Source organism: Cetorhinus maximus, chromosome 18 (genome assembly GCF_964194155.1).
Source record: "Cetorhinus maximus chromosome 18, sCetMax3.hap1.1, whole genome shotgun sequence".
Lineage (NCBI taxonomy): Eukaryota > Metazoa > Chordata > Chondrichthyes > Lamniformes > Cetorhinidae > Cetorhinus > Cetorhinus maximus.
Window position 1 is genome coordinate 6,142,564 of NC_135896.1, and position 25,231 is coordinate 6,167,794.

The following is a 25,231-nucleotide window of genomic DNA, read 5'->3' on the forward strand; positions in this document are numbered from 1 at the left end:
AGGCTAGGAATCCTGCGATGAGTAACTCACCTCCTCACTCCCCAAAGCTTGTCCACCATCTAATGGCAAAAGTCAGGAATGTGATGGAATACTCCCCACTTGCCTGGATGAGTGCAGCTCCCACAACACTCAAAAAGCTTGACACCATCCAGGACAAAGCAGTCAGCTTAATTGACTCCACACCCACAAACGTTCACTCCCTCCTCCACCAACGCATAGTTGCAGCAGTGTGTACCACCTACAAGATGCACTGCAGAAATTTACCAAGGCTCCTTGGACAGCACCTTCCAAACCCACGTCCACTAACATCTAGAAGGACAAGGGCAGCAGATAGATGGGAACACCGCTACCTGGAAGTTCCCCTGCAAGTCATTTACAACCTGACTTGGAAATATTTCGCTGTTCCTTCACTACCGCTGGGTCAAAATCCTGGAACTCCCTTCCTAACAGTACTAGTAACTGGATTTTCAGCAGCCATTTTAATATTCTGCATCGAATGTTTAAAAGTATTGACTGAAAGTTTGCAATATACCGGGACATGACATCCATGAACTGGGGCAATGTCCACAGTTTAGGTGAGTTGAGGAATATTTGGGGGAAGTGATGACCTGGATTGAAAATCCAAGTATTGCATTTGTAATAAGATGCAAGCTCTATTAATTGTGAAATACAAAAACGATTCTGTTCGCCAAAACAACATTCTTAATGTGAAACACGTTCAAATTCCTGCTACAGGTATTTTCTTGCCCATCTCCTTGTTTCCAGGTGGCAAGTCTGCTCTTGACCAGTTAGGGGGTGGGGGCAGGGTATGAATCAGGTTTCCTTGAAAATTTCTGCCTGTTTCTCATTGTGTCGATTGCAGCGGAAAACCCGGGATCCCCCTGCACTCAGGGGTTGAGGTGCTGAAATGTTAAGAGGAATTTCCTTTTGCCAGCTCCACAAATTGACCTTAAAATCGCGAACATTACAGAATGAATACGGGGATGTGTGCCTGCTTTCCAATGTCGATGTCTTGCAGCCTCCCCAAAGTTCAAATCGCTCAATTTTTGGAGAGGTAGGTGTTCCATTTCTTTTCTCTATTTCTCGAGAAGCTCAGGGGAGGAAATCAAGTGTTGGGCACAGAGGGACTGAGAGAAGACAAAGTAAATGGAGAAATAATGTTTGAGTGACTTTTAAAAAGTTTCTTTACAGAAGTTAGTAAACTGCAGAGGCGTCGGTTTCCCCCTAACCCAACCAGCGGGAAATTGACCGGGTGGAGTTATGTACAACCCTGGTTTAACATTTCACCTGGTTTTACTCTCCATTAAAGTCAATGAAGGCAGACAGAGGGTTTGAGGGAAGGAATTCAAAGAGTTGAGGTGCTTCACTTCTGAAAGCAGAGCTCCGAGTGGTGGTGTGAGTGTACAAGAGGTCACAGTCGGAGGAACGGCGAGTTCAGTCGGCACTAGGGTTGCGTTGCAGGAAGATGGTGAGAAAGGGAGGGGTGAGGCCAGGAAGAGATTTAATCACAAGGATTAGAACTTTAAATTAGATATTTTGGGGGAACGAGCTGAGAGAAATGCGCAAGGACAGAGGTAATAGGCCAATGGGGCAGGGTGAGGGATAAGGCATGGGCATTCCAGAACTATGGACAATGGGGGAGGTGATGGTGTAGTGGTATTGTTGCTGGAGTACCACACATTCCTTGTGGAAACAAAGTCCCATATTCACATTGAGGATATCCTCCATCGTGTTATGTGGCCCTACCACCATGATAAATGGCATAGATTTCTAATAAATCTAGCAGCTAAAGACTGGGTGACCATTAGGCACTGTGGGCCATCAGCAGCAGAATTGTACTCAAACACAACCTGTAGCCTCATGGCCCAGCATATCCTCCACTCTACCTTTACCACCATGGGGATCAACCGTGGTTCAAAGAAGAGTGCAGGAGGGCATGCAAGGAGCAACATCAGGCATAGCTAAAAATGAGGTGGCAACCTGGTGAAGCTACAACACAGGGCTACTTACGTGCCAAACAGCATAAATAGCAAGTGATAGATGGATCTAAGATTATAGAACCAACAGATCAGATCTAAGCTTGACAGTCATGAATGGCAGTGGATAATTAAACAGCTCACTGGAGGAGGAGGCTCCACAAATATCCCCATCCTCAATGATGGGGGAGCCCAGCACATTAGTGCAAAAGATAAGGCAGAAGCATTTGCAACATTCTCCATCTCGGCTTCCTCCAGAGGTCCCCAGCATCACAGATGCCAATCTTCAGTCAATTTGATTCACTCCACTTGATATCAAGAAATGGCTGAAGGCATTGGATACTGCAAAGGCTATGGGACCTGACAATATTCCAGCAATAGAACTTAAGACTTGTGCACCAGAACTTGCTACATCCCTAGCCAAGCTGTTTCAGTGCAGGTACAACACTGGCATCTACCCGGTAATGTGGAAAATAACCCAGGTATATTCTGTACGCACAAAGCAGGACAAATCCAATCCAAAACAAAAACAGAATTACCTGGAAAAACTCAGCAGGTCTGGCAGCATCGGTGGAGAAGAAAACAGTTGACGTTTCGAGTCCTCATGACCCTTCGGCAGAACTGAAGTATAGTTAGGAGAGAGGTGAAAGATAAGCTGGTCTAAGGTGGGGGGGTGGGGGGAGAAAGAAGTTGAGGGTGGGGTGGTTGTAGGGACAAGCAAGCAGTGATAGGAGCAGATAATCAAAAGATGTCACAGACAAAAGGATCAAAGAGGTGTTGAAGGTGGTGATATTATCTAAGAAAAGTGCTAATTAAGAATGGATGGCAGGATACTCAAGGTACAGCTCTAGTGGGGGTGGGGTGGAAAGACTAACAAAGTTTTAGTTTTAGATTTAAAAATAATGGAAATAGGTGGGAAAAGAAGAATCTATATAAATTATTGAAAAAAAAGGGGGAGGGGGAAGAAACGGGGTGGGGATGGTGGGAGGGGGAGTTTAAGATCTAAAGTTGTTGAATTCAATATTCAGCCCGGAAGACTGTAAAATGCCTAGTCGGAAGATGAGGTGCTGTTCCTCCAGTTTGCGTTGGGCTTCACTGTTCACTGCTTGCTTATCCCTACAACCACCCCACCCTCAACTTCTCTCTCCCCCTGCCCCCCCACCTTAGACCAGCTTATATTTCACCTTTCTCCTAACTATACTTCAGTTCTGCCGAAGGGTCATGAGGACTCAAAACGTCAACTGTTTTCTTCTCCAACGATGCTGCCAGACCTGCTGAGTTTTTCCAGGTAATTCTGTTTTTGTTTTGGATTTCCAGCATCCACAGTAGCTTTTAGCTTTTTGTTTTCAAATCCAATCCATCCCATTAATGCCTGTTATGATATGGCAGGTGGTATTTGCTGGGCTAACCAAATCCCAAAGGGAAACTTGGTCAGGCTATCACAAGAATTTTGCAATTTGCATTTATTACGAGAAGGTATGTGTACTGAAGTCAGAAGTAAAGATTCCACTACCACTTTTGGGGATTTTAAATATTAAAACATTTATTAACAAAAGAAAAGAATATTTAAACACACAAAATTACAGTTACACAGTTAAATTTAGTCTTATAACATTTCACACAAGATTTCTACTTAGTTAGGCTCACAAATAAACAACCCTTTACTAGGCAACAGTCCCTATAGATACTTAATCTATACAACATCCAGTAATATTACCTCAAGGCATAAACTTGCTATAAGGGAGGTATTTCACAAGCTTCTCCCTCCCTCTCACTCAACAATGGAAATATAAGGCTTGTAAAAAAAACCTTGCTTTCTGGAAGAACCAGACGTTTCTCAGGGATGGCTAGAAGCTGCTTCTTTCACAGGACTGTGCTCGCACAGCACACAGCTTTCAATCTTTCCTTGAGTATATTTTTCCCCTCTCATCTTTGTCCATTGTTCTTAACTTTCTTTTGAAAGTTATCTTTCTCAGAATCTAAAAATCATTCTTGTTGTCTTTATGGCCACTATGTTTGGGAAAAATAAACTTAATAACTTCGCATTATTTATTTAGCTATGATCTCTGCCAGTTGTAAAACTTACTTTCTTCTCTCTTTGAAATTCAATAATTAAAATTCACTGCTCATTTATCTCCTAATTTCTATTTCTGCTGTATCTATAGGTAGCCCATCGTAGCTCGTTCATCACCACTTCAAATGTGTCTAATGATTTAATCCTTGCAGTCTGACTGTCTTCAGTCTAAATAAATTATTCACTCTCACACACACACACACACACAATACACAGTTAAATTTAGTCTTATAACATTTCCCACAAGATTTCTACTTATCTAGGCACACAAATAAACACTCTTTTCTAGGCAACAGTCTCTATAGATTCTTAATCTATACAACATCCAGTAATATTACCTCAAGGCATACACTTGCTATAAGGGAGGTATTTCACAAGCTTCTCCCTCCCTCTCACTCAACAATGGAAATACAAGGCTTGTAACAAAACCTTGCTTTCTGGAAGAACCAGATATTTCTCAGGGGTGGCTAGAAGCTGCTTCCTTCACAGGACTGTGCTCGCACAGCACACAGCTTTCAATCTTTCCTTAAGTATATTTTTACCCACTCATCTTTGCCCATTATACTTAACTTTCTTTTGATAGTTGCCTTTCTCAGAATCTAAAAATCTTTCATGTTCTCTTTATGGCCACTATGTTTGGGAAAAATAAACTTAATAACTTTGCATTATTTATTTAGCTATGATCTCTGCCAGTTGTAAAACTTACTTTCTTCTCTCTTTGAAATTCAATAATGAAATTTCACTCCTCATTTATCTCCTAATTCCTATTTATGCTGTATCTATAGGTAGCCCATCTTAGCTCGTTCATCACCACTTTAAATGTGTCTAATGATTTAATCCTTGCAGTCTGACTGTCTTCAGTCCAATTAAATTATTCACGCACACACACACACACACACACACACACACACACACACAATACAGCCCCACAAACCTGCTTCACAGCATCCGACAATAATATTGGAAAAAAAAAAATTCTTTACACCACCCCCCCTGTCTACTCTCGATCATCAGCAAAGTGACGGAAGGGGTCATCAGCAGCGCCATCAAGTGGTACTTGCTTAGCAATAACCTGAACACTAATGCTCGGTTGGAGTCCAGCCAGGGCCACTCAGCTCCTGACCTCATTAAAGCCCTGGTTCAAACATCAACAAAAGAGCTGAACTCCCGAGGTGAGGTGAGAGTGACTGCCCTTGACATCAAGGCAGCATTTGATCAAGTGTGGCAACAAGAAGCCCTAGCAAAACTGGAGTCAATGAGACTCAGGGGGAAAACTCTCCACTGGTTTGAGTCATACCTAGCACAAAGGAAGATGGTTGTGGTTGTTGGAGGCCAGTCATCTCAGCTCCAGGACATAACAACAGGAGTTCCTCAGGTTAGTGTCCTAGGCCCAACCATCTTCAGCTGCTTAATCAATGTTTGCTGGTGATTACACAATGTTCAGCACCATTTGTGACTCCTCAGATACTGAAACAGTCCATATCCAAATGTAGCAAGACCTGGACAATATCCAGGCTTGGGCTAACAAGTGGAAAGTAACATTTGTGTCACACAAGTGTTAGGCAATAACAATCTCTGACAAGAGAGAAATTAACCATAGCCTCATGACATTCAATGGCAATAAACATTGCTGAATACTCCCCTCTCAACATCCTGGGGGTTACCATTGAGCAGAAACTGAACAGGACTAGTGTTGTGATATGGCAGGTGGTATTTGCTAGACTGACCAAATCCTAAAGGGAAACGTGGCCAAGCTATCACAACAATTTACCAATTTGTATTTATTATGGAAAGTGTTGTGCATTGAAGTCAGAAGTAAAGAGCACACTACCACCTTTGGTGATTTTAAAGATTAAATTAAAACATTTATTAACAAATGAAAATAAAATGTTAAACACACGAGATTACAGTTACACTGTTAAACTTAGCCTTATAACAGTTCCCAAAAATATTTCTACTTAACTAGACTTCAAAATAAACACCCTTTTCGTCAACAATCCAAATAGACTCTTAATCTATAAAACATCTAGTAATATTACCTCAAGGCATCCACTGTTCCTATCATGGAGGTATTTCACAGCTTCTCTCTCCCTCTCACTCGACACTCGAATCCCAAGGCTTTTAACAAAACCTGCTCCCTGAAACAAGCCAACACTTCGCTGGGGTGGTTAGACGTTGTGTTTCACAGGTCTGTTTCACACACTCCATCTTTCCAAGATCTCACACGGCCACCCCATACAGCTTTCCTTCTTTGTTTCAATACATTTTCTCCCTTTTGATCTATAAATCCCATTGTTTCACCCTTGCTTTGGAAGTTCCTTTTCCCAGAATATAAAAATATTTAATGCTGTTGTTATGGCCGGCACTTTCAGGAAAATAAACTTAGTAACTTTGCCTGATTAATTTTGCCAGTTGTAAAATATCTTATCATGGCCCTTTGAAAATCAAACAACCTCTCAACTTATTTACAGATGCAAATTCCATTCACACCGCATCTAATGGGACTTCATCATCTTAACCCACCCATCTCCATTTCAAAATGCGTGCTTTTACACTTTAACACCTTTGATGATTCAAACCTTGCAGCCTGACCATCTTTAGTTTAATTAAATTAGTCACACACACACACACACACCACAGTCCCCATAAGCCTGCTTTAAGTATCCCACAGTAATACTAAGGGAAAAAAAAAAATATTTCCTTTACACTAGCCATATAAATACCCTGGATATAAGAGCAGGTCAGAGGCTAGGAATCCTGTGGCAAGTAACTCACCTCCTGATTCCCTAAAGCCTGCCCACCATCTACAAGGCACATGTCAGGAGTGTAATGGAATACTCTCCCCTTGCCTGGATGAGTGCAGCTCCCACAACATTCAAGAAGCTCGACACCATCCGGGACAAAGCAGCCCGCTTGATTGGCATCCCTCCCACAAACATTCACTCCATCCACCACCGACACACAGTGGCAGCAGTGTGTACCATCTACAAGATGCATTGCAAGAACTCACCAAGGCTCCTTAGACAGCAGCTTCCAAACCCACGACTGCTACCATCTAGAAGGACAAGGGCAGCAGACACATGGAAACACCACCACCTGGACGCTCCCCTCCAAGGCACTCACCATCCTGACTTGGAAATATATCGCCGTTCCTCCACTGCCGCTGGATCAAAACCCTGGAACTCCCTCCCTAACAGCACTGTGGGTCTACCTAAATCACATGGGCTGCAGCGGTTCAAGAAGGCAGCTCACCACCACCTTCGCAAGGGGCAATTAGGGATGGGCAATAGGCCCAGGCAGCAAAGCCCACATCCCTTGAATGAATAAAAAAATTTCAGCCCATTTGATCTGGCATGTTATTCATTAACAGAGTGATCCACCACTGGTGCTTTGCGGCAGGAGTGTGCACCATCCACAGGGTGCACTGTACCTTGACATGTCTTCACACCTCCCAAAGCCGGACATTTACCAGCTAGAACAGGGGTATCCGACCTTTTCGCGTGCGGGGTCAGATTTCAATTTTTTTCTCACTCAAGGGGCCAATGATCAAATTTTGGAAAAATGAGGTTTGGCGCAACGTTGAACGTTAATTTAGAAACAGGACAATGTCAAAGCAATAAATTGATAATTAAAAAGAAGTAATTAATAAGACAGACCATTACAAAGTGCCAAGCAGCAAGGCTAACTGATAAAACCTTTTTTGCCTTCTTTGCTTCGGAAGCAGAGCCAGGAGGAGAGAGATTTGGCTCCAAGCGCTGGTCACCAGGGAAGGGGGAGGGGACTGGGCCAAGCTAAGGAGTTGATTTTAACTAACACTGACCTTGTGTTCGCCTCTGGTGGCACAAATTCTGAGCTGGCCTTGGCAGGATCCATTCGAAAGTCAGGGTCGGAAATGCAGTGCCTTTCAGCCTGGGGTTTCCTTCTCTTCTGGCCGGCTTTTTTGATAGGTTTTAGGGGAGGAAGGAGGAAGACGAGAAAGGCGTCTGTGCCCAGCTCACTCACAGTCTCAGGGTTCGACCTCTTATAAACTTACACACACGCACACACAAACACACACACACACACATTCACTCTCTCTCATACACACATATGTAGGCAGGCAGGCACACACACTCACAGACTCAGTCACTACACCCCCAGGCCTGCGAGGTTTGGACATTTTGCCACTAAGGAGGAACTTAGCCTAGTTATGAAGGTGCCAAAATGAACTTTCTCATTCCGCCCTGTCTGAGACTCCTTCTGCCCCGGGTGGTGTGGTGGGGGGGAGCTGGGTGGGCACTGTTGCTACCACTGCTGTTTCTTGTGGCCTCCAGTGCCCGCTCCACCATCTTGACCACTGTGCTCCTTTAGGGGCAGTGCCTGGGTGGGCGGGTGAGATAGAGAGTGCAGACAAAGATGGAGAGAGAGCTCACCATGGGCACTCACCTTTACACTGGTCACTGCTGCTCCAATTACAGACTGTTCCTCTGAAGTGCTCTGGTGAGCCAATCAGCAGCAAACGCGGGAGAGAAATGGCCAGGGATTTTAGGAGTAGCTTCTTGCAGATCTGTCACTTCCACTTACCTGTATTTACATCAGGGGGGAGTCTGCAGGCCTGATAGAGAGGCATGTCGGGCCGGATTGGGGCTGTGGGCAGTGGGTTGGACAAGCCTGATCTAGAAGGGCCAGGGCAGCAGGTGCATGCGAACGTCACCACCTGCATATTCTCCTCCAATGCAGTCACCATCCTGATTTGGAAATACATTGCCATTCCCCCACTGTCAAAATCCTGGTCTCCCTCTCTAACAGCACTGATGGGTGTACCTTCACCACATAGACTGCAGCGGTTCAAGAAAGCAGCTCAACACCACCTTCTCACTGACAATTAGGGATGGGCAATAAATGCTGCCCTTGCAAGCGACAGCCACATTCAAGTATGAATAATAGAAAAATTGCACTAATGGAGACATTAAGAGTATTTTTAACTCAGAGGGTTGTCAGTGAGGCATCAAACCTCCCAGCAGAGAGTCAGAAGGCTGAGACTTGAACACAAAAATACCAGAAACGTAACAAATGTAAATATCTTTTAAAAATTGAAATAGTATCGGGGAATGGGCAGGTGTAGGGGACGGGTTGGATGGATCCTTTAGAGAGCTGACACTGAAACAACGGGCCAAATGGCCTCCTTCTGTGCATTAAAGTTCCATGACTATATTGTTTCATAACCTCTCTGTTTTTACCTTAGGGAGACAAGTTTCAGCAAAAAAGAATTAAATATAAAATATTAAATGGTTTGAAATCACAAATGCTGCATCTCAAAGGAGCGTGAGAAATATACTTACCTGATGAAAAGTTCCAGTTTTGTGTTGAACGATGACCAACTGTACTATCGACCACAGTATCCACCAAATCCTGTTCCCCACGGTCTACATTGCTGTCTTCATCATCGGCCTCCCGACTAATCTCCTGTCCCTGTATCACAGCTACCTGCAGATCAGACAGAGGAACGAGCTGGGAGTCTATCTCTGTAATCTGACCATCTCAGACCTGTTGTATCTTATTTCCTTGCCCTTCTGGGTTCAGTATACGCTGCAGCAGGATGACTGGGTCCTCTCCCGGACACTCTGCCTACTCAGTGGTCTGTTCCTCTACCAGAATATCTACATCAGCATTGGCTTCCTCTGCTTCATCTCCATTAATCGCTTCCTCGCTGTGGCCTACCCTCTGAGATTTAAATTCTGACACACCAGGAAGGCTGCAGTGTTCATCAGTGTTCTCATCTGGATCAAGGAGATTCCTGCTTGCGGCTTTTACATACACTCCCAGGTTCTCAGTACAGACAAAGAGAATAACACCTTGTGTTTCGAACATTATCCTATGCAGTTGGAGGACAGATATTTAAATATCTACAAGCTCTCTATTAGGTTCTTCCTCCCATTGATTTTATTCATTTACGCTTACTATAAAGTGCTGACAGTTGTCCATCAGGTCCGTGGGCTTCAAGGAGAGAGGAAATTAAGAATAAAAAAATTGGTTTCTGCATCCATCAGCATTTTCCTGGTTTGCTTTGTTCCTTATCACATTCTCCTGATGATTCGAACAATATTCGAGTATGAATGTAAATTTGCTAACAATGTTTTTGAGCTTTACCATTTTGGAGTTCTGCTGATGAGTTTAAACAGTGTGGCTGATCCCATCTTGTACTGCTTTATATTTGAGAATTCACACGGCTGGTTAACAAGGTTCCTGGATCCTGTTACAAATCTCATTCCTTGCAGAACGAGAAAACAAACCGAATATAAATTGCCCAGTTTGAAATAATTCCGATACTTTCCTCAAGCTCGATTTCCTTACCATTCTCCTTCCCAAGCCGCTTGACTGCAGCATTATCAAACAAAATTTGACACCAAGTCACAGAAGGAGATATTATTGGTCTAGATTTTGGGGTAGAAATAGCAGTGAAGCTGCTAATTTGCTATTGTCCGTTTTGTGTTCTCTCGAAACATTTTCACCCCTCCCTTGCTGCCTGATCCAAAGATCATTCCATTGTCATTCCTGAGGTGTTTGGCATGAAATTATTGAAACATTTTAATCCTGGTGGGACTCCCCTCAATATTAATGTCTCTACTACCCATACTGAGATAGAAAAGGTGATGGGGAGTCAAACAATGGGGCAACACTGAGTATGAAGCTCCCTATTCTGACAGCTGGAGGGACTGACACCTCTCTGATAAAGTCCAACCACACAATCCTCAAGCGAGGTTTAGCTTCAGTCTAGCCAGTGAGTACATTGTGTGCATTGAGGCACACTCCCCACTCCGAAAAGTGTTGGGAGCATTTACCAGCAGAATTTATCAACTCAGGGCTGAGGTTCTAAAAGGCTTCAACAGTTTTGTGACTTTCCAATCCATCTTTTAGTTTTCCTGCTCACATATTTCATTCAGTGTCAGGAGTTGCGAAAGACTCTGTTCTGTCGCCTGTGTGTTCACAAACCTCAGCATCGAGTGAGATGATCAGAAATAATGAACAGGACAGAATCGGACCTCGTTACTCTTCAGATAACTGAACAAAGTTAAAAGTACTTGCACCAAGCTTAGATTAAACAAGGAAACAAAGAAAGAGATTACATTTCTAAAGCACCTATCACAATTTCAGGAAGTGCTAAAGTTCTTTACAGCTGATGAAGTAATTTTGAAGTGTATTTACTGCCGTACTCTAGGAAACATGGTTGCCAATATGAGCACAGCAAACTTCCACAAACAGCAACATGATCCATAACAAATAATAACAAATAATCACACAATAATCACACAATACTGTGTCCAATGAAGCAGCATTATCCCTTCCCACACTGTCAAATCTTGTTTGATAATCACTCTTGTGAAATGCCTGGTGTCGGACATAAAAGGAACCTTTAAACAAACTGAGTACAGAAGCTTGACCATTTTAACCAGCATGCATTAAAAACTGAAGAGTAGTAAGGGGACAAATGCTTGTTCTCAGCCTGCTTAAAAATAAACCTGCTGAACTGTGACACTAAACAATGCTATCGGGAAGAAGAGATAGTGATGGTGAAGAGAGACATTGGGATGTGGATCAATCAGGGATAGACCTTGGAGATGGTCTGAGTGTACTTTTGCCCACATCTATGAACAGATTTATCTGGATTGCAAGGGGCTTCATGTGATGGGAAAGTTACTGAAAGATATTTAGAGAAAGACAGACAAATTTGGGGTGGGTTCAAACCATGTGGTTACAACAAAGAGCTCATCATATGATTGGACATTGTGTTTTCAGCAGAAGGTTCATAGGGCAATATGGCCCTGTCAGTGAGACAACTCGGGTCTCCCTTTAAAAATGGGTGTAAGAGATTAGAAACTTTGTTTTTTGTTTTTGTTTTCAAAAAATAAACTTTATTCATAAAATGTATTGATATAAATTGCATAACAGTTCCAATTTGATGTGACATAAAGTGCAATACTGTTTAATTTCTTTGAATGCAGTATGTGGCACTCCAAGGTACTTCAATATATCAATACATTTTCAAACAGCTTAGATTTACAATTCTCATTTCATATCAAACATTCCTGGGTACGTTGTTTGGAAATAAGCATTAAAAGACAGAATAGAAAATGGTGTGAGGGAAAATGAACAAATACTGTACTTTATGTGATGGGGAAATTACTGAGAGATAGTTAGAGAAAGACTGACAAATTGGGGTGGGTTCAAATCCTATGGTCTCAACAAAGAGCCCATCATATGGTTGGACATTGTGTTTTAAGCAGGAATTCATAGGGCAGTATGGCCCTGTCAGTGAGACAACTCAGGTCTACCTCTAAAACTGGGTGGAAGAGATTAGAAACACCAGAGACCTTTCCTGCAGCCAACAGGAAGATTCCTGACATTGGGTTGGAAGCAGACCTGCAATCAACATGAGCTACCCACTTTAGGGTGATTGTATGATTAATAATGGTGACATATCTGGGCATCCTGGTGCTATATATTTTAGAAATATTAACTTGCTGGGAGTAGAATAACAAAGAATGTTTGAAATTTTATTAATTTTCATTTGCCTCATCTGTTTTGAATCTGTAATTGTGCATACAAATAAGCTAACTCTATTAAATAGAACAATGTTTTCACTGAGTCATCAGTTTGTTCTGTTGTAATTCGCAGGTCAAAACGAACTGTAAAACTGAGTGAGTGTTTTAGAAGAAAAAGGTTTAAACTTTGGTCGCTTTGCTCATGAGAAGTGCTATATAAGTGCAAGTTATTGATATTGTTGTTGGCATATTGAACTCAAATAATGATCAAAATCCCAAGCAGTTGAACAGAATGCCACAATATTTACTATTTTCTGACCAGGGATTTTAAGTTCAAGTTCAAACCTCAATATAAAACAAGTTAAAAATCATTTACACCTGTCCCCTCATGTGACAGTGTCACATGGGCTGGGACATGTTTATCAAATGTTTAATAAATATTTATTAATTTTATAAATCCTTGATGAAACCTCATCCCGCCCATGGATGCGAAGGCCGCCTGGGCTCTTCATCTACCCGACAACCTTAAGGTTGGACAGGCAGCCCTGTCAAATTGTTTAATTAGTTTAATAATGGCCTTAACAGGCCTTTGACAGTTCAACAGGCGCGCAGTGGACTCCCGCCGAATGAAAGATCGGAATGACGCGCGGTGACATCGGGACGCACGCCGGGACAAACAGAAAATTCAGCCCCATGAATCTACAGAGTCTCACCATTTGATTCATTCTCACGGTAGAATGTGAGAGATCCATTAATATTAATCAGACAGGCTCAGATAGAGAAAACCTTTCGCAAAGACAAAAGTATAAAAAGCACTGAAAATAATCTAACCAGGTTAACTGAAATTACACAGCAAAAAGTAATATGGGCAGAAAATAATCGTCTCGATCATAATGCCCAGAAATGGGCTCAACACATGGGCCAGAGGGCGTTGGTGCTGCTGCCAGTGTTAAATGCAAGGAGACATTGGCTCACTCACTCAGCAGGTCCATATACAATAGTAGATCAGTTAACAAGCTCCAATTAACCCACCACATCTGCATGTTAAGAGCCATCTCTCTTTCGCTTAGACATGTTCATGTATGTAGTCACTGCCTCTGGAGTGGAAAAGGAAGGAGAGATTAACTAAACTCTTAGAGCAAAATGAGTTCCGTGCTTACCTAGATCACTCTCTCAGCTCTGCCATCTTTTACAAAGAAATAGTAAGACAGGAAATTGTTGCAAGGTTTTCAGTCAGTGTTCTTACATATCCAGGCTACACAATGTGGTAAGGACGACCTGTCAACCCCAGTGCACCAACACTCACACTCTGTGCCAGCTAATCAGAGGTAATGTACAGCTGGAGGAGTGGGTACAGTGGGGACGGGAACAGGGATCAATACAGTCAGCATAGGGCCAACGATCATCACTTGGGGGTCACTAAGGAGGGCACAACACGGTTCTGTGGAGACTGTTGTGAACTAAATGACTGAGCAGAGACTGGCACCTAACTGATGCCAGTGCGCAAACACTGGAGAAGCTCATGGGTAGGGGTTGGTGGGGAGTCAGGCACAGGGCCTGGTAAAAATTTATCTGTTGTTGGCATTTAGAGCAGAGGATCATCCCATCCACACGCCTCACATCTCAAGAGCTTCCGAGTTTGGATTTCACCAATAGAAAACATATCTGCTACGTTGCAACATCTGGCAGATTCCATTTACACAGGGACACATTGATAAGAACCCTGTTTTTAGACAGGCCTGTAACTTGAGGAGTGTTTACATAAACTAGACTTACATTCCCTGGATTAGAAAAGGTTAAGGAGAAATTTTACGGAGTCTTTAAGGATTTTGAAGGAAATCGATAGGCGACGTAGAGAGATTGTCTGTGGGTGGGTAAAGTAGGAGATAAGCACAAGGCCAGAGCCAGACCAATCAGGAGAGATGAAGCCAATACGTCTTCGCCAAGGCTGGTAGAAGTTTGGAACTCTGTCCCACACAAAGCAATAAATTCTAGCTCAATTCACAATAATAATCCTCAGATCGATAGATCTATTAGCCAGTGTTATGAAAGGATATGGAGCCAAGGTGGGCGGATGAAGTTGGGATACGGAACAGCCATGATCTCATGATCTCAGTGAATAGCAGAACAGATTCGTAATGTACTCAAATGTTGACCAACAGCTGAAAGAAATGTGGCACAGCAACTCCAGAAAGTCCCTGATTATAAATCGATGATGTTAAAATAAGTCATTTCACAGAAAATATAAGCACAATTCTGCAGATGCAGCCCACCTGACATAAAACCCCAAAGTCCTGGAAATTCTCAGCAGGTCTGGCAGTTTCTGTGGAGAGAAAAACGGAGTGAACGTTTCAAATGCAATATGCTTCTTCTTTGAACAAATTGATCTTCAGATTGTGAATATTGCAGAACAAAAACAGGAAGTACATGTGGTTTTGGATGTGGTTATCTTTCCCCTCAGCCTTGTCTTTTCTTGCAGCTCATGTTGCCTTATTTGCATTCACAAGTCCAGCCTTTTCCAGCCTCGAGCTGTAACCGCACTCCCTCCAGCCCAGCCTCAGTTCTATCGCACCCAATGTAAACCTAAGGGAGAAAACATCAGTGCTACCCAACTCTAACAAGCTAAAAGAGACGGCAAACTTCAAGGTGTACAATTCAATCAATCAGTCAGATTACGGGCATTGGTGCTGCTCCTTATAGACTACAAGCAACTGATTTCTTTCACTGGTTAGTATGTTTTATTTTACATATATTGAGAGAGAAGCTGGTGTGGTTCTCTTTAGAGCACAGAAGGATAAGGGGAGAATTCATAGAGGTGTTTGAAATATGAGCGATTTTGACAGAGTAAATATGGAGGAACAATTTCCAGTGACAGAAGGGAGGTTAATGTGAGGATACAGATCGAAAGCAAATTACCAAAAACCAGTGGGGAATTTTTATGCAGTGAATTGTTCTGAACTGAAATGTGCTACCTGCAAGTGTGGTAGAAGCAGAATCAATAATAACATCCGATAGGGAAATGGATAAATACTCAAAAGGAGAAATTTGTAGGACTATGGGAGAAAAGCAGAGGGGAGTGGGTCTAATTGGATAGCTCAAAATGTATTATCTGGTCATTACTGACATGCTGTTTTTTGGAGCTTACTGTGTGCAAATTGGTTCCTGTACTAACAATGTTGTACTTTAAAATGTATTTTATTGATGGTGAGGAGCTTTGAGACATTCTGGGGCATGAGAGATGCTTTAGTGATACAAATCTACCTTCTCTTCTTCCTGTGCTGTTCAGTGCAATGATTGTATTGTTGGATAAATTCCTTTCTGCAGGGGAAAAATTTTTAATAAAGAAGAGTTAATAAACAGACATCATAACCACACACAGACACAGTCCTCAGGAACTGATCAAAGAATATTTATTAGAAAAGGCAGTTCCAGTATTGTGTTGAACAATGACCAACTGTACTATCGACAACAGTATCCACCAAATCCTGTTTCCCTCCGTCTACATTGCTGTCTTCATCATAGGCCTCCCGACTAATCTCCTGCCCCTGTATCACAGCTACCTGCAGATCAGACAGAGGAACGAGCTGGGAATCTATCTCTGTAATCTGAGCATCTCAGACCTGTTGTATCTCATTTCCTTGCCCTTCTGGGTTCAGTATATGCTGCAGCACGATGACTGGGTCCTCTCCCGGACACTCTGCCTACTCAGTGGTCTGTTCCTCTACCAGAATATCTACATCAGCATTGGCTTCCTCTGCTTCATCTCCATTAATCGCTTCCTCGCTGTGGCCTACCCTCTGAGATTTGAATTCTTCCACACCAGGAAGGCTGCAGTGTTCATCAGTGTTCTCATCTGGATCAAGGAGATTCCTGCTTGCGGCTTTTACATACACTCCCAGGTGCTCAGTAAAGACAAAGAGAATGACACCTTGTGTTTCGAAGATTATCCTATGCAGTCGGAGGATAGATATTTAAATATTTACAAGCTCTCTATTGGGTTCTTCCTCCCATTGATTTTAATCATTTACGCTTACTATAAAGTGCTGACAGTTGTCCATCAGGTCCGTGGGCTTCAAGGAGAGAGGAAATTAAGAATAAAAAAATTGGTTTCTGTGTCCATCATCATTTTCCTGGTTTGCTTTGCTCCTTATCACATTCTCCTGATGATTCGAACAATATTCGAGTATGAATGTAAATTTGCTGACAATGTTTTTGAGCTTTACCATTTTGGAGTTCTGCTGATGAGTTTAAACTGTGTGGCCGATCCCATCTTGTACTGCTTAATATCTGAGAATTCACACGGCTGGTTAACCAGGTTCCTGGATCCTGTTACAAATCTCATTCCTTGCAGAACGAGAAAACAAACCGAATATGAAATGCCCAGTTTGAAATAATTCCGATATTGTCCTCAAGCTCGATTTTCCTTACCATTCTCCTTCGCAAGCCGCTTGACTGCAGCATTATCAAACAAAATTTGACACCAAGTCACGGAAGGAGATATTATTGGTCTAGATTTTGGGGTAGAAATAGCAGTGAGGCTGCTAATTTGCTATTGTCCATTTTGTGTTCTCTCGAAACATTTTCACCCCTCCCTTGCTGCCTGATCCCAAGATCATTCCATTGTCATTCCTGAGGTGTTTTTTCATGAAATTATTGAAACATTTTAATCCTGGTTGGACTCCCCTCAATATTAATGTCTCTACTACCCATACTGAGATAGGAAAGGTGATGGGGAGTCAAACAATGGGGCAACACTGAGTATGAAGCTCCCTATTCTGACAGCTGGAGGGATTGACACCTCTCTGATAAAGTCCAACCACACAATCCTCAAGCGAGGTTTAGCTTCAGTCTAGCCAGTGAGTACATTGTGTGCATTGAGACACACTCCCCACTCCGAAAAGTGTTGGGAGCATTTAACAGCAGAATTTATCAACTCAGGGATAAGGTTCGAAACGGCTCCAACAGTTTTGTGACTTTCCAATCGGTCTTCTAGTTTTCCTGCTCACATATTTCATTCAGTGTCAGGGGTTGCGAAAGACTCTTCTGTATCCAGTGTGTTCACAAACCTCAGCATCGAGGTGAGATGATCAGAAATAATGAACAGGACAGAATCTGACCTCGTTACTCTTCAGATAACTGAACCAAGTTAAAAGTACTTGCACCAAGCTTAGATTAAACAAGGAAACAAAGAAAGAGATTACATTTCTAAAGCACCTAGCACGATCTCAGGATGTGCCAAATTTCTTTACAGCTGGTGAAGTAATTTTGAAGTGTATTTACTGCCGTACTCTAGGAAACATGGCTGCCAATATGAGCACAGCAAACTTCCACAAACAGCAATATGATCCATAACAAACAAATAATAACAAATAATCACACAATAATCACACAATACTGTGACGAATGAAGCAGCATTATCCCTTCCCACACTGTAATCAAATGCACAGACGAGTAGAGATGTTTAATCACCTTCCTGGCCTCATCACTCTCGCTCTCTTTCTCCTCCAGCTCTACAACCCTCCCCGATATCTGAGCTCCTCCAATTCTGGCCTCTTGAGCATCCCTGATTTCGGTTAATCCAGCATTCACTGCTCTGCCTTCAGCTACCTGGAGCCTGAACTTTGAAATTCCCTCGCTACCTGTCTTCCTCATGAAAGAGACACCTTAAAACTGACCACTTGGTCTAATTTTTTGCTCACCTGTCCCAATCTCTCCTTATGCAGCTCGGTGTCAAATCTTGTTTGATAATCACTCTTGTGAAATGCATGGTGTCGGACATAAAAGGAACCTTTAAACAAACTGAGTACAGACTCTTGACCATTTTAACCAGCATGTATTAAAAACTGAAGAGTAGTAAGGGGACAAATGCTTGTTCTCAGCCTGCTTAAAAATAAACCTGCTGAACTGTGACACTAAACAATGCTATCGGGAAGAAGAGATAGTGATGGTGAAGAGAGACGTTGGGATGTGGATCAATCAGGGATCGACCTTGGAGATGGTCTGAGTGTACTTTTGCCCACACCTATGAACAGATTTATCTGGATTTCAAGGGGCTTCATGTGATGGGAAAGTTACTGAAAGATAGTTAGAGAAAGACAGACAAATTTGGGGTGGGTTCAAACCATATGGTTACAACAAAAACCCCATCATATGATTGGACATTGTGTTTTCGGCAGAAGGTTCATAGGGCAATATGGCCCTGTCAGTGAGACAACTCGGGTCTCCCTTTAAAAATGGGTGTAAGAGATTAGAAACTTTGTTTTTTGTTTTTGTTTTCAAAAAATAAACTTTATTCATAAAATGTATTGATATAAATTGCATAACAGTTCCAATTTGATGTGACATAAAGTGCAATACTGTTTAATTTCTTTGAATGCAGTATGTGGCACTCCAAGTTACTTCAATATATCAATACATTTTCAAACAGCTTAGATTTACAATTCTCATTTCATATCAAACATTCCTGGGTACGTTGCTTGTAAATAAGCATTAATAGACAGAATAGAAAATGGTGTGATGGAAAATAAACAAATACTGTACTTTATGTGATGGGGAAATTACTGAAAGAGAGTCAGAGAAAGACTGACAAATTTGGGGTGGGTTCACCTATGGTCTCAACAAAGAGCTCATCATATGGTTGGACATTGTGTTTTAAACAGAAATTCATAGGGCAGTATGGCCCTGTCAGTGAGACAACTCAGGTCTACCTCTACCTGTAAGAGATTAGAAACACCAGAGACCTTTCCTGCAGCCAACAGGAAGATTCCTGACATTGGGTTGGAAGCAGACCTGCAATCAACATGAGCTACCCACTTTAGGGTGATTGTATGACTAATACTGGTCACATATTTGAGCATCCTGGTGATATATATTTTAGAAGTATTAACTTGCTGGGAGTAGAATAACAAAGAATGTTTGAAATTTTATTAATTTTCATTTGCCTCTATTCTGAATCTGTAATTGTGCATACAAATAAGCTAACTCTATTAAATAGAACAATGTTTTCACTGAGTCATCAGTTTGTTCTGTTGTAATTCGCAGGTCAAAACGAACTGTAAAACTGAGTGAGTGTTTTAGAAGAAAAAGGTTTAAACTTTGGTCGCTTTGCTCATGAGAAGTGCTATATAAGTGCAAGTTATTGATATTGTTGTTGGCATATTGAACTCAAATAATGATCAAAATCCCAAGCAGTTGAACAGAATGCCACAATATTTACTATTTTCTGACCAGGGATTTTAAGTTCAAGTTCAAACCTCAATATAAAACAAGTTAAAAATCATTTACACCTGTCCCCTCATGTGACAGTGTCACATGGGCTGGGACATGTTTATCAAATGTTTAATAAATATTTATTAATTTTATAAATCCTTGATGAAACCTCATCCCGCCCATGGATGCGAAGGCCGCCTGGGCTCTTCATCTACCCGACAACCTTAAGGTTGGACAGGCAGCCCTGTCAAATTGTTTAATTAGTTTAATAATGGCCTTAACAGGCCTTTGACAGTTCAACAGGCGCGCAGTGGACTCCCGCCGAATGAAAGATCGGAATGACGCGCGGTGACATCGGGACGCACGCCGGGACAAACAGAAAATTCAGCCCCATGAATCTACAGAGTCTCACCATTTGATTCATTCTCACGGTAGAATGTGAGAGATCCATTAATATTAATCAGACAGGCTCAGATAGAGAAAACCTTTCGCAAAGACAAAAGTATAAAAAGCACTGAAAATAATCTAACCAGGTTAACTGAAATTACACAGCAAAAAGTAATATGGGCAGAAAATAATTGTCTCGATCATAATGCCCAGAAATGGGCTCAACACATGGGCCAGAGGGTGTTGGTGCTGCTGCCAGTGTTAAATGCAAGGAGACATTGGCTCACTCACTCAGCAGGTCCATATACAATAGTAGATCAGTTAACAAGCTCCAATTAACCCACCACATCTGCATGTTAAGAGCCATCTCTCTTTCGCTTAGACATGTTCATGTATGTAGTCACTGCCTCTGGAGTGGAAAAGGAAGGAGAGATTAACTAAACTCTTAGAGCAAAATGAGTTCCGTGCTTACCTAGATCACTCTCTCAGCTCTGCCATCTTTTACAAAGAAATAGTAAGACAGGAAATTGTTGCAAGGTTTTCAGTCAGTGTTCTTACATATCCAGGCTACACAATGTGGTAAGGACGACCTGTCAACCCCAGTGCACCAACACTCACACTCTGTGCCAGCTAATCAGAGGTAATGTACAGCTGGAGGAGTGGGTACAGTGGGGACGGGAACAGGGATCAATACAGTCAGCATAGGGCCAACGATCATCACTTGGGGGTCACTAAGGAGGGCACAACACGGTTCTGTGGAGACTGTTGTGAACTAAATGACTGAGCAGAGACTGGCACCTAACTGATGCCAGTGCGCAAACACTGGAGAAGCTCATGGGTAGGGGTTGGTGGGGAGTCAGGAACAGGGCCTGGTAAAAATTTATCTGTTGTTGGCATTTAGAGCAGAGGATCATCCCATCCACACGCCTCACATCTCAAGAGCTTCCGAGTTTGGATTTCACCAATAGAAAACATATCTGCTACGTTGCAACATCTGGCAGATTCCATTTACACAGGGACACATTGATAAGAACCCTGTTTTTAGACAGGCCTGTAACTTGAGGAGTGTTTACATAAACTAGACTTACATTCCCTGGATTAGAAAAGGTTAAGGAGAAATTTTACGGAGTCTTTAAGGATTTTGAAGGAAATCGATAGGCGACGTAGAGAGATTGTCTGTGGGTGGGTAAAGTAGGAGATAAGCACAAGGCCAGAGCCAGACCAATCAGGAGAGATGAAGCCAATACGTCTTCGCCAAGGCTGGTAGAAGTTTGGAACTCTGTCCCACACAAAGCAATAAATTCTAGCTCAATTCACAATAATAATCCTCAGATCGATAGATCTATTAGCCAGTGTTATGAAAGGATATGGAGCCAAGGTGGGCGGATGAAGTTGGGATACGGAACAGCCATGATCTCATGATCTCAGTGAATAGCAGAACAGATTCGTAATGTACTCAAATGTTGACCAACAGCTGAAAGAAATGTGGCACAGCAACTCCAGAAAGTCCCTGATTATAAATCGATGATGTTAAAATAAGTCATTTCACAGAAAATATAAGCACAATTCTGCAGATGCAGCCCACCTGACATAAAACCCCAAAGTCCTGGAAATTCTCAGCAGGTCTGGCAGTTTCTGTGGAGAGAAAAACGGAGTGAACGTTTCAAATGCAATATGCTTCTTCTTTGAACAAATTGATCTTCAGATTGTGAATATTGCAGAACAAAAACAGGAAGTACATGTGGTTTTGGATGTGGTTATCTTTCCCCTCAGCCTTGTCTTTTCTTGCAGCTCATGTTGCCTTATTTGCATTCACAAGTCCAGCCTTTTCCAGCCTCGAGCTGTAACCGCACTCCCTCCAGCCCAGCCTCAGTTCTATCGCACCCAATGTAAACCTAAGGGAGAAAACATCAGTGCTACCCAACTCTAACAAGCTAAAAGAGACGGCAAACTTCAAGGTGTACAATTCAATTATTCAGTCAGATTACGGGCATTGGTGCTGCTCCTTATAGACTACAAGCAACTGATTTCTTTCACTGGTTAGTATGTTTTATTTTACATATATTGAGAGAGAAGCTGGTGTGGTTCTCTTTAGAGCACAGAAGGATAAGGGGAGAATTCATAGAGGTGTTTGAAATATGAGCGATTTTGACAGAGTAAATATGGAGGAACAATTTCCAGTGACAGAAGGGAGGTTAATGTGAGGATACAGATCGAAAGCAAATTACCAAAAACCAGTGGGGAATTTTTATGCAGTGAATTGTTCTGAACTGAAATGTGCTACCTGCAAGTGTGGTAGAAGCAGAATCAATAATAACATCCGATAGGGAAATGGATAAATACTCAAAAGGAGAAATTTGTAGGACTATGGGAGAAAAGCAGAGGGGAGTGGGTCTAATTGGATAGCTCAAAATGTATTATCTGGTCATTACTGACATGCTGTTTTTTGGAGCTTACTGTGTGCAAATTGGTTCCTGTACTAACAATGTTGTACTTTAAAATGTATTTTATTGATGGTGAGGAGCTTTGAGACATTCTGGGGCATGAGAGATGCTTTAGTGATACAAATCTACCTTCTCTTCTTCCTGTGCTGTTCAGTGCAATGATTGTATTGTTGGATAAATTCCTTTCTGCAGGGGAAAAATTTTTAATAAAGAAGAGTTAATAAACAGACATCATAACCACACACAGACACAGTCCTCAGGAACTGATCAAAGAATATTTATTAGAAAAGGCAGTTCCAGTATTGTGTTGAACAATGACCAACTGTACTATCGACAACAGTATCCACCAAATCCTGTTTCCCTCCGTCTACATTGCTGTCTTCATCATAGGCCTCCCGACTAATCTCCTGCCCCTGTATCACAGCTACCTGCAGATCAGACAGAGGAACGAGCTGGGAATCTATCTCTGTAATCTGAGCATCTCAGACCTGTTGTATCTCATTTCCTTGCCCTTCTGGGTTCAGTATATGCTGCAGCACGATGACTGGGTCCTCTCCCGGACACTCTGCCTACTCAGTGGTCTGTTCCTCTACCAGAATATCTACATCAGCATTGGCTTCCTCTGCTTCATCTCCATTAATCGCTTCCTCGCTGTGGCCTACCCTCTGAGATTTGAATTCTTCCACACCAGGAAGGCTGCAGTGTTCATCAGTGTTCTCATCTGGATCAAGGAGATTCCTGCTTGCGGCTTTTACATACACTCCCAGGTGCTCAGTAAAGACAAAGAGAATGACACCTTGTGTTTCGAAGATTATCCTATGCAGTCGGAGGATAGATATTTAAATATTTACAAGCTCTCTATTGGGTTCTTCCTCCCATTGATTTTAATCATTTACGCTTACTATAAAGTGCTGACAGTTGTCCATCAGGTCCGTGGGCTTCAAGGAGAGAGGAAATTAAGAATAAAAAAATTGGTTTCTGTGTCCATCATCATTTTCCTGGTTTGCTTTGCTCCTTATCACATTCTCCTGATGATTCGAACAATATTCGAGTATGAATGTAAATTTGCTGACAATGTTTTTGAGCTTTACCATTTTGGAGTTCTGCTGATGAGTTTAAACTGTGTGGCCGATCCCATCTTGTACTGCTTAATATCTGAGAATTCACACGGCTGGTTAACCAGGTTCCTGGATCCTGTTACAAATCTCATTCCTTGCAGAACGAGAAAACAAACCGAATATGAAATGCCCAGTTTGAAATAATTCCGATATTGTCCTCAAGCTCGATTTTCCTTACCATTCTCCTTCGCAAGCCGCTTGACTGCAGCATTATCAAACAAAATTTGACACCAAGTCACGGAAGGAGATATTATTGGTCTAGATTTTGGGGTAGAAATAGCAGTGAGGCTGCTAATTTGCTATTGTCCATTTTGTGTTCTCTCGAAACATTTTCACCCCTCCCTTGCTGCCTGATCCCAAGATCATTCCATTGTCATTCCTGAGGTGTTTTTTCATGAAATTATTGAAACATTTTAATCCTGGTTGGACTCCCCTCAATATTAATGTCTCTACTACCCATACTGAGATAGGAAAGGTGATGGGGAGTCAAACAATGGGGCAACACTGAGTATGAAGCTCCCTATTCTGACAGCTGGAGGGATTGACACCTCTCTGATAAAGTCCAACCACACAATCCTCAAGCGAGGTTTAGCTTCAGTCTAGCCAGTGAGTACATTGTGTGCATTGAGACACACTCCCCACTCCGAAAAGTGTTGGGAGCATTTAACAGCAGAATTTATCAACTCAGGGATAAGGTTCGAAACGGCTCCAACAGTTTTGTGACTTTCCAATCGGTCTTCTAGTTTTCCTGCTCACATATTTCATTCAGTGTCAGGGGTTGCGAAAGACTCTTCTGTATCCAGTGTGTTCACAAACCTCAGCATCGAGGTGAGATGATCAGAAATAATGAACAGGACAGAATCTGACCTCGTTACTCTTCAGATAACTGAACCAAGTTAAAAGTACTTGCACCAAGCTTAGATTAAACAAGGAAACAAAGAAAGAGATTACATTTCTAAAGCACCTAGCACGATCTCAGGATGTGCCAAATTTCTTTACAGCTGGTGAAGTAATTTTGAAGTGTATTTACTGCCGTACTCTAGGAAACATGGCTGCCAATATGAGCACAGCAAACTTCCACAAACAGCAATATGATCCATAACAAACAAATAATAACAAATAATCACACAATAATCACACAATACTGTGACGAATGAAGCAGCATTATCCCTTCCCACACTGTAATCAAATGCACAGACGAGTAGAGATGTTTAATCACCTTCCTGGCCTCATCACTCTCGCTCTCTTTCTCCTCCAGCTCTACAACCCTCCCCGATATCTGAGCTCCTCCAATTCTGGCCTCTTGAGCATCCCTGATTTCGGTTAATCCAGCATTCACTGCTCTGCCTTCAGCTACCTGGAGCCTGAACTTTGAAATTCCCTCGCTACCTGTCTTCCTCATGAAAGAGACACCTTAAAACTTACCACTTCGTCTAATTTTTTGCTCACCTGTCCCAATCTCTCCTTATGCAGCTCGGTGTCAAATCTTGTTTGATAATCA

At 42.2% G+C, this 25,231-nt stretch overlaps 2 protein-coding genes and 1 pseudogene across 2 annotated transcripts; all 3 read left to right on the forward strand.

Annotated features, from left to right (window-relative positions):
- Positions 1 to 1,030: 1,030 nt before the first annotated feature.
- LOC144693439 (G-protein coupled receptor 68-like) lies at positions 1,031 to 10,350 on the forward strand (annotated as a pseudogene).
- Positions 10,351 to 16,018: 5,668 nt separating this feature from the next.
- Positions 16,019 to 16,966, forward strand: LOC144693440 (G-protein coupled receptor 68-like). Its single transcript, XM_078563314.1, has one exon. It carries the CDS (start codon positions 16,019 to 16,021, stop codon positions 16,964 to 16,966), a length of 948 nt encoding a protein of 315 aa, XP_078419440.1.
- Positions 16,967 to 22,926: 5,960 nt separating this feature from the next.
- On the forward strand, positions 22,927 to 23,874 carry LOC144692899 (G-protein coupled receptor 68-like). Its single transcript, XM_078562006.1, has one exon. It carries the CDS (start codon positions 22,927 to 22,929, stop codon positions 23,872 to 23,874), a length of 948 nt encoding a protein of 315 aa, XP_078418132.1.
- Positions 23,875 to 25,231: the final 1,357 nt, after the last annotated feature.